At 40.0% G+C, this 10,069-nt stretch overlaps 1 protein-coding gene across 1 annotated transcript; it reads left to right on the top strand.

The window, feature by feature from the left end:
• Positions 1 to 3,512: 3,512 nt before the first annotated feature.
• Positions 3,513 to 5,308, top strand: LOC137937695 (transcription factor bHLH35-like). Its single transcript, XM_068782814.1, has 5 exons — positions 3,513 to 3,604; positions 4,080 to 4,242; positions 4,382 to 4,600; positions 4,707 to 4,877; positions 5,150 to 5,308. Exons 1-5 carry the CDS (start codon positions 3,531 to 3,533, stop codon positions 5,219 to 5,221), a joined length of 699 nt encoding a protein of 232 aa, XP_068638915.1. The 5' UTR covers positions 3,513 to 3,530; the 3' UTR covers positions 5,222 to 5,308.
• Positions 5,309 to 10,069: the final 4,761 nt, after the last annotated feature.

Here is a 10,069-nt window from a genome sequence, read left to right as displayed (position 1 = left end):
TTCTGTCTTCTGGCTTCGATTTCGGGGAGTTAGCAAAGAAAAACTCAAGGGGCTAGGTAAAATCAGAGGAAAATCATAAGTAAATCATTGATGGTGATGCAAAGTTCCCTCAACCTGATCTTTCCCAAATCTAAACAGAGAAATAAGAGGTCTGCAATCTGACCCTCTAGGTAAGTTTTCATTTTTATTCTATTTCATCCTCCATTTCTATAATTTCTTCCTCGATCTCTTCGTTCTTCGTCGTCAATCGATTTTTTTTAAATGAGGACCAAATTACAAAGGTGAGCTGAACTTGTTGAAAAGTTACGAAACAAAAGGAAGCTCATATGTCCCCTCTCTCCCCTTTCTCTCTCTCTCGGCTAGAGGTGCTTGCGGTCATTAGAGCGGAGACCAGAGGTGCTTGCAAACTAGAACTAGAGGTGAGCAGAGCCTTTGGAAACCAAGTCATAGTGACGAAAGGAGGGTAAACACGTACCCCGCCTGTCAGATGAGTCCCCCAAGAGGAGGACATACGAGTTTACTCTCTCTAGCTTTTCGGTCGCATAGGACTCCATCAGCATGGGACAGTCTATAGATGAATTTTGTGTTGGGTTCTAAGCTCTAACTGAGGTGAAGTGTCGAGCATTTTATGGGATCAAATTTTTTGTTAGAGTTGATTCTACCTTTTTTGTGTTGTTCAATTTTTATGGATCCTGCTGTGGTTTGTGGCAAAGAAGTGGACTTCGGGGATGGAAGTGAAAATCGTTAGTAATAGAGAAAGAGAATTGTGCTTTGTGATGCCTTTCTCTAGTGTGTTATGAGCTCATTTACGAAAGCAATTCGGTGAGTTATTCTAATTTCTTAAGGAATTCTATAAATATTCGTGTTATCCCCTGTACTTAGTTGAGCTTTGAGCTATTGTTTTTTTGTTTCATTAATTGGTTTTTCTTTTTGGATTTTACTATCCTTTTCTCAACTTGAAGAAGTTGAGAAAGATTAATTAGAAAGTACAAAACCAAAGATCACATTTTTTATTTGAATTGTGATATTTAGTGATTGAAGCACCTCTCTTAAACTGTAGAATTTATCTTGTACAATAGATTTAGAACTTCCATTTCCAAAAAGAAGAAAGGAAAAGCAAAAAAAATAAAATGTAGATCTTTGGTTGCTTTCTGATGTGATCTTTCCTTGAAGTCTCCAAAGATCATATTTTTTCTTACATTTTTTATGTTTGTCTATGCACAACCGGACAATTATCCCAACAGGAGTTATAGATATTAATGGGGTTCATTCAAATATTACTTTTGATGTTCTTGACGAAATAGATCACTTGTTTTTTCATCTTAAACACCATCACCATTTTGAATGGAATATGAGTGCTACTTGCTATTGTTACGACAATATTATTCTTCATTCTTATATTTTATTCTTTTTTTTTTGTCATAGGTGGAGATTTTGCTCATGCTGGGACATAGTATATTATTTTCTAGCATAAAGAGAAAGAGCTAGAGGTTATAAATTTATATTGGATTTATAATTTTTATTTGGGTGATTGTAAATTGATATTTTATTTAATTTTTTTGTGTTTGATTATCGTATAAAGTTTATGCATAATATTATGTAGTGATTATGAATAATTTTATTTAAAGTGTATAAACAATTTTATGCAGATATTATGTATATAAGTTATGCCTAATTTTAAGTAAAGGTCATATCCAATTTTATATACAGTTTATTTAACATGTATTTTTTGTAATGTTTTAAATATAAGTTAGAGCTCGAAATCGGTTAAAATTATTAAGGCCGAACTCAAGTTCGGAATATTTAAATCAAACCCAACTCAAACATAGGTAGGTTTGAGGTCGGCTCGATTCAACGTCACCCCATAACAAATCACATAAGTTCGTTACTGTGTTTGAAGCAGTATAAGATGGAAGAGAATAAGCTATTTAATAAAATATAGAAGATGGGAGGAGAAAGGCGTGTTAGAGGTTGTTCTGGTCCACCTCTCTTTAGTAGGTTGACTTTTCGCACTTAAACGACTAGTCTTTTAGATTGCATTGGCCAACATCTTGACATGATATCAGAGTTGGGCACCACATTCGAATCTCGGCAGAAGCGATCGGGAACGAGAACGATAGGTGTCAGAGCTAGATGGTTCTGGTCCACTTGGGTTAGGTACTTAGTTTTTCGTACTTAACCAACCTGTTTTTTGGATTGTATTGGCTAAGCATTGGACATGGTATAATAACTGGGTACCACGTTCTGCGTTCGAATCCCGGCGGAAGCGATAGGGAACCGTTCTACGTTCGAATCCCGGTAGAAGCGATAGGGAACGGAAACGATAGATATTAGAGCTAGGTGGTTAGGTTTCGTCCACCTCTTGTCCACATATGTTACGTACCGGTGTTTGGGGTTTTTCTCGTGAGGTGGAACGATCCTCGGGTCGCGAACGTTGGCGCATGACCCTTGACGCGAAGACTTAGAAGACTCGACACTAGACCAACCCGATAGGATCCAGCCCCGTACAGACTCCAGTGACCGGTAGAAGAAAGTTCCGCGGTGGCGCACAAGAGATAAAAAGAGAGGGCCCACACACGTGTCACATGCCAGCCTCATAAGTCACGTGAGCATGCTGGCGTCAACCATGTCGTCTCTCCTTGCGTCATCTTCCTCTTCCTCGTCCTCCACTTCCAGGGTGTCGAGTGATTACTCAGTAATTATAGATGCTGCAACGAGGGATACTACCTTTATCCCGATCAACGAATAGAAGACCAAGATGTGAATGCATAGAATCAGAGAAGAGAAGACTTTGAAATTTGAATGGAACAGCCAGCTTTCGTGCTTGTTTCCGGAGTTGATCGGATCAGTGGAGTGACAATTCAGAATTGATATAGCCACTTAGTGGTTCCCAATTAAAGTTTCCATGTGAACAAACGGAAACTCGCACCGAATTTCAGTATTTTCACCGTGGGTGATTTGGCTTAAATTTGTCTTTGAAACGAACAGGACAAGCTACGGCGGGATTCATGTGCTCCCGTAGATTACAGTTTGCACAGAGATAGGTGATGGAACGAATTGGAGGAGAACACGACACGACACGAAACTATCCTCTTGAACCTAGTTTAATCAAATAATTGTTTTAAAATGAAAAGCATCTTCCCCAACAAGGCGAGCATCCATTAAAAAATGGGTAGATTTGTGGGATTCTTCGTTAAAGCGAGGGAGGGGAAAATGAGACCGTGAACGGTGATTGCAGGTTGCAGTTGTCGTCCGTCGCGGGAGGCACTCACAAATGCGAAAGAGAATGGAGGAGGGGCCGAGTGGGGTAGCCTTCTTTGAATCACTTTCGACGCGAAAGTTTAGACCGTCTGATCTTTCTTTGAAGGAACAGCTGGGGAATCATTGAAGCCCCACGTGCTCCCTGATGGAAGACGGTATCCCTCTTTTTAGCGCTCTATATAAAGCCAGTCATTGGCATCCGGGGTTAACGGAGTCCCAGCTCTCTTGTCGCACGCTCGTAGCAGAGTACCTGTATTACGAATTGCAGGATGGAGAATTTCGAAGAGGATTACAGCGCTTACTGGGAAACAAGAATGTTCATGCAGAATGAAGAAATGGACAGGTAGTTTGTTGTTTTTTTGCTGGGTTCGTTGCTGGATTTATTGGAGCAGGGGACTTGTTTGTTGTGTCTGTCAAGTCTGTTGGACTACTAGTGTTTGATTCTATTCTTTGAAGAGGATTTCATTCCTCGATTGGTTGTCCGTCTCATTAGGGGCGGTTTTTTCGCTTTTCATCAGCTTCGTCTTCCCCAATTCCGGGTGTCTAAGTCTAGTTGGATGATTTTGGGATTGGGTTGTCACCGGTTTTGTTTCTTTCTGTCCTCGGCGAGTTACGATCGGGTACTCCTCTGCTCCTTATCCCCCTTTCTTTAAAAAGCTTTGCTGCTCAGTCCAAAAGCTTCTCTCCTTCCTCTGAAGCAGAGTTCTGTTGCATATCAAGTTTTCCGCAACTTTTTTCACAGTTTTAATGGAATATTGCTGTAGAGCTGGTTTTAGTTTACTTTCTGGATTTTGGGCTTATTAGCTTTTCTGCTGTAGTTGGGGATGGGATGAGAACTTCTGTGGATACTACGATTCCAGCTCTCCAGATGGGGCTTCCTCGTCGGCCACTGCAAAGAACATTGTCTCCGAGAGAAACAGAAGAAAGAAACTGAACGAGAGGCTTTTTGCTCTCAGAGCCGTGGTTCCCAACATCAGCAAGGTAAACTCAATATAAATTATCAAAAGATTTTAAAAATCTGCTGCAAATTTCTCACCGGCTTATCACATGGATTTAATTCATCTTTCCTTTTTCTCTTGATTACCCTAATCGATTAGTCTTTGAACGATGGGACTCGCAGATGGACAAAGCTTCAATTATTAAGGATGCGATTGAATACATCCAAGAACTTCACGATGAAGAGAGAAGAATCCAGGCCGAGATAGAAGAGCTCGAAAGTGGGAGAGTACAGAACAAACCAGATATTTTCGAGCTGGAACGCATGAACGCATCTTTTACAGGGATGAAGAAGAAAAGGTCCGACCAGATAATGGAACCCACCCCCATTGAAGTCTTAGAGGTGAGCTCACTCATATAAAATAATAGCAGTCAAGAATCAGTCCGTGTTCTTTATATTTTACCCAGTTTCTTCCAAAATCTAATCCATACGGATTGTTTATCTGCAGCTTAGAGTCTCAGAAGTGGGAGAAAGAACTTCCATTATCAGCATAACGTGCAGCAAAAAGACGGACACAATGGTGAAACTGTGCGAGATTTTTGAGTCTCTCCAGCTTAAAATCATCACGGCCAACATCACTGCTTTCTCCGGCAGGCTTTTGAAGACTCTTTTTGTTGAGGTAACTTTCCCAAACATACAAATTGACGCTGAGAATCCAAAGCTTCCCCTCTGAATTCTAGTGAAGTTAAACCAGAAAAATGGAAAACGAATTGCCCAGAAGCAAAAAAAAAAAAAAAACCACATAGAGCAGACACTAATATTTCCTGGTTATTTGTTGCTACTATGAACAGCTCAGTGATTTGATTTCTTTCTTTTGTCCTACGTATGGTGTTGATTGAGACTCTTCATCTCCTCACTGACGAACAATTTCTTTTATTTTTTCCTGGACAGGCTGATGAAATGGAGAAAGCTCAACTAAAGAGAAAGATAGAGACGGCCATAGCTAGTCTTGATATTCAATAAGCAAATCTGAGCTTCGAAATCTACTTTGGGCCTTTCACCTTTTTATATTTCTCAATAGTTGTATTATCATCGTCACCGTCTTGAATGGGAAGCTCTACTTTCTTTGCCGTGATTTTTCAATTGACCTCCACTGAGTAATTTATTCATAAACAATGACTCTGCAACCTAACTGCAAAAAAAAAAAAAGAAAAAAAAACCCAGCAATTGTAGTAAAGAAAACGATGAACTAGACTCCGTTAAATCACGGAACTGCAACTAATCTGTGTCACTGAAACATGGTACCTGATAAACGTGGGAAACTGCATAATTCGTCACCCATTAATGGTATCTATAATCTTCTGTATTGACTGTTGATTCCGACAGACCCATTAAGATCAAAACAACTTGACGGAAACAGAGAACGGAAGAAAACCTCTACTCCACCCTCAATAATTGAGATCAGAACCCAGCAGTCGTTGGACCTTTCTAAGGTATGAATGCACGAGAAAGTATGGCCCGCCGCAATTAAGTGGAGGCCACCATGTTGACTGTCCTGATATGAATGAAGAATTTGCTGTGATCCTTCTCTCGAAAGATTCAAAAAACGACAGAAGAATGGTGACTCAGTTGGCTTACATCAGTGGGTTACGTATGCTTCTTTACGTCATTCGTCTGGTTATTCCTTGCTTCGAAGTCCTGACTCCTGATCATACGGGTGAAAAAAGGTACAGATTCGAAAGAAAGCTCCACTAGTCGATTTTCTTTTTATTCTTGTCCTTTTCCCTGTTGGTATATTCTGTTTCCACCCACGAAAAACTTTTTGCAAACGAATTGGTTTCGCTGCTTTCATATCTAAATTCGGATATTTGAATCCAACCCGTCTTATAGTTTTTGAATTTAGATGATATCTGATCCAAAATCGGTTCCGCCCTATGTTTTACATCATTCTCTTTGGTAAATTACTGGTGCCAGAACAAAAAAAAAAAAAAAAAAAACAGAATTCGTTCTTATGGAGACTGATAGTGGGTTTATCTGATTGTGCATGACTTGAACTCCATTAGACTGGATGGCTTTTGCACTTGTGAAAGTTAAAAATTGTAAACATTATAATATTCAGAGAGGTTGATGGGTGGGTGAAGTGGTGGCAGAGGAGAGTGGCCATAACCCAAAGCTTGTAATAGTTTAGACTTGCGTTAAGAGAAAGAAAGAAAAAACGTGTGAAATGGATCGATAATGATGCATAAAGAAAATTGCAAGTAGACTATCCTTGTCGCCAAAACATATCTTCTCCAGATTTTACTACCTCAATTATTGCTTAGCCCATCAATCTCCAGAGTAATATTCACATCAGATCTCCGTCCCAAAACACGGAAGGAAACGATGATTTTGTCCACGAAAGAAGGAAAAAAGTTTCGACTGGGGCGATGGAAACCCATGAAAAAACTCTGACCAATAGATCATGGATTGTTGGCAAAGAATAATTTTCTGATAGTATTCCTTTCATTGATACATGTATTTATAGTTACAAAATGATTAAAGAATTTATATAATTATAGAGTTACAAGTGTACATGACTGTAGAGTTACAAGTTGAGACAATCTCAACTTCTCTTATCCTGATCATCTTGATCTCAATCATGCCCCCGCAAGATGAAGCTCCGAGAGGAGATTCCAATCTTGGTCTTCAAGAAGAGAAAGTGTGTTCGGGGAAGCGGTTTAGTAATAGCATCTGCTAATTGATCAGTAGATGTTACATGAGTCACCCAAAGAGCACCACTATGAACATGTTCTCGAATTAAGTAATAATCCAAACCTACATGTTTCTTTTGCGATATTCTGCCTCGGTAGAGGATCGAGCCACAGTCTGTTGCTTCTTAGAACTCCAAGAGATAGGATTACGACTGAGGTAAACAATATAGACAACAGTTGAAGTGAAATCATCTTTGTCACTTGCCCATTAAGCATTAGAGAACGCATGAAGGGACAAAGAAGATTGTCGATGTAAGACGATACCATGATCTAGAGCCCACAGAAATATCGTAACAAACGTTTGACAGCATCCCTATGATCAGTAGTGGGGCAATGCATGAATTGAGATAACTTATTTACCACATAAGCAATGTCAGGGGGAGTGAGAGACAAATATTGTAGACTTTTAACAACCGTTCGATATTCAGATGCATCAGAGAGTGTCCTGCTAGACTGAAATGTGAGTGTAGATGATGTGGCAAGGGGTGTAGCGACATGCTTTGCATTGGTCATGCGTGTGCAAGCAAGGAGATCACATATATACCAACATTGAGACAAAAGAAGGCCTTGAGAATGAGGAACAACTTCAATACCGAGAAAATAAGCGAAGAGGCCAAGACCCTTGAGTGAGAATCTCAGAGCAAGTAGGTGGATGAATGTCATCATAGCTTCATCATTGTTTCCTGTAATAATAATGTCATCAACATAGACCAGAATATATAACACAATTGAACATGTGTGTGATATAAATAGAGATGAGTTTGCATAAGAGTTGGAGAAGCCGTAGATAATGAGAAACTGGTGCAACTCATGATACCAAGCACGAGGTGCTTGTTTAAGACCGTAGAGAGCCTTGCGAAGTTTACAAACATGATTCAAATTACATTGGTCAATGAAACCCGATGATTGTGTCACAAATACATCATCAGATAGAGTGTCTTGGAGAAACACATTATTAACATTAAGTTGGCGAAGCGACCAACTACGACTTACTATAAGGCTAAGAACAATGTGAATAGTGGTAGGCTTGACAACATGACTAAATATTTTATGATAATCAACTCCAAGGCGTTGGTGAAACCCTTTGGCAACTAAACGAACCTTGTACCTGTCAATGGAGCCATCAAAAAGATATTTAGTACGAAAAATATATTTGCAACCAACCAGAATCTGCGAGGGATCCGAGGGAACAAGTTCCCATATATCATTCCGAACAAGAGCATCATACTCATCAGACATAGCCTGACACCATTCGGGATTGGTGAGAGTTTGAGTTACAGTTGTGGGTTCACGGGTTGCAGATGCGGGAACTTGGGTTGTGAGGTTTAATTTTTGAATTGGTTTGTAAATGTTGTTTTTGGACCAGGTGACAATAACACAAGGGGGGGGGGGGGGGGGGGGGGGGGGGGGGGGTGAGCAAGTAGATAGGAATGATGGGTGCGGATCAGTCGAAGTGGGGAGTGGTGATGGAGAGGGCTGAGGAGGGGGATCGTGAACAGGGCTGGCCGGTGGCACAAGGATCGAAGCTATAGATGATGTGCTAATAGCCGGGAGGGACACATAGGAACATCAGTGGGAGAATGTGTCAAATGAGGGTTGATCAAGATGAGAGTGAAGTGAAGTGAAGGGGAAAATAAACTCAACGAATTTAACTTGACGCGACACATAAAGGCGAGATGTAGTGGGATCAAGACATAGATACGCACTTTGAGTAGTAGAATACCCTAAAAAAACACACTGAGAGGAACGAGGAGTGAGTTTGTGAGAAGAGTATGATCGAAGCCACGGATAACAAAGACAACCAAAATTGCATAGTTTAGAATAGTTAGGAGGATTGCCAAAAAGTTTGGCATAGGGTGAAAGAAGACTTAGTGTAGGTGTGGGAAGCCGGTTAATGAGATATACAGTAGTGGAGAAAGCATATGACCAATAAGAGAGAGGAATAGAGACATGCGAAAGAAGAGACAAACTTGTTTCTACAATGTAACGATGTCGTCGTTCAGAATACCCATTGTGTTCAAGTATATGAGGAGAAGATGTAAGATGAGAGATACCATTGGACACATAAAGGCGAGATGTAGTGGGGTCAAGACATAGATACGCACTTTGAGTAGTAGAATACCCTAAAAAAACACACGGAGAGGAACGAGGAGTGAGTTTGTGAGAAGAGTATGATCGAAGCCACGGATAACAAAGACAACCAAAACTGCGTACTTTAGAATAGTTAGGAGGATTGCCAAAAAGTTTGGCATAGGGTGAAAGAAGACTTAGTGTGGGTGTGGGAAGCCGGTTAATGAGATAGACAGTAGTGGAGAAAGCATATGACTAGTAAGAGAGAGGTATAGAGACATGCGAAAGAAGAGACAAACTTGTTTCTACAATGTGACGATGTCGTCGTTCAGAATACCCATTGTGTTCAAGTGTATGAGGAGAAGACGTAAGATGAGAGATACCATTGGACACATAAAGGCAAGATGTAGTGTGATCAAGACATAGATACGCACTTTGAGTAGTAGAATACCCTAAAAAAACACACGGAGAGGAATGAGGAGTGAGTTTGTGAGAAGAGTATGATCGAAGCCATGGATAACAAAGACAACCAAAACTGCGTTAGAATAGTTAGGAGGATTGCCAAAAAGTTTGGCATAGGGTGATAGAAGACTTAGTGTGGGTGTGGGAAGTCGGTTAATGAGATAGACAACAGTGGAGAAAGCATATGACTAGTAAGAGAGAGGTATAGAAATATGCGAAAGAAGAGACAAACTTGTTTCTACAATGTGACGATGTTGTCGTTCAGAATACCCATTGTGTTCAGGTGTATGAGGAGAAGAAGTAGGATGAGAGATACCATTGGACTCCAGAAAAGAAGACATTGCTTTGTATCCCCCCCTCCTTTATCAGAGTAGAGTGTCTTAATCCGTTTACCAAAGAAATTTTTAACTATAGATTTAAATCGGATAAAGGTATCATGTATGTGTGATTTTTGTTTTAGAGGATAAAACGAGATATACTTTGTAAAATGATCCACAAAAATGATATAATGCTTGAAATTATCAATAGAATAAATTGGAGAGGTCCAGACATCCAAAAATATAATATTAAGAGGGGAAGAAGAGACAAG

The sequence above is a fragment of the Aristolochia californica genome, unplaced genomic scaffold, assembly GCF_029961685.1.
Source record: "Aristolochia californica isolate CCGP_79_NKW_82.1479 unplaced genomic scaffold, dmAriCali1.0.hap1 SCAF_7, whole genome shotgun sequence".
Classification (NCBI taxonomy): Eukaryota; Viridiplantae; Streptophyta; class Magnoliopsida; order Piperales; family Aristolochiaceae; genus Aristolochia; species Aristolochia californica.
This window is presented reverse-complemented; position numbering and strand designations above follow the sequence as displayed.

Bases quoted from the DNA above. Each gene is read 5' to 3' on its own strand.
- LOC137937695 (XM_068782814.1), top strand. From the start codon at position 3,531: ATGGAGAATTTCGAAGAGGATTACAGCGCTTACTGGGAAACAAGAATG. The intron at 4,243-4,381 runs GTAAACTCAATA...TGGGACTCGCAG, and splicing joins TGGTTCCCAACATCAGCAAG to ATGGACAAAGCTTCAATTAT. The intron at 4,878-5,149 runs GTAACTTTCCCA...TTTCCTGGACAG, and splicing joins TGAAGACTCTTTTTGTTGAG to GCTGATGAAATGGAGAAAGC.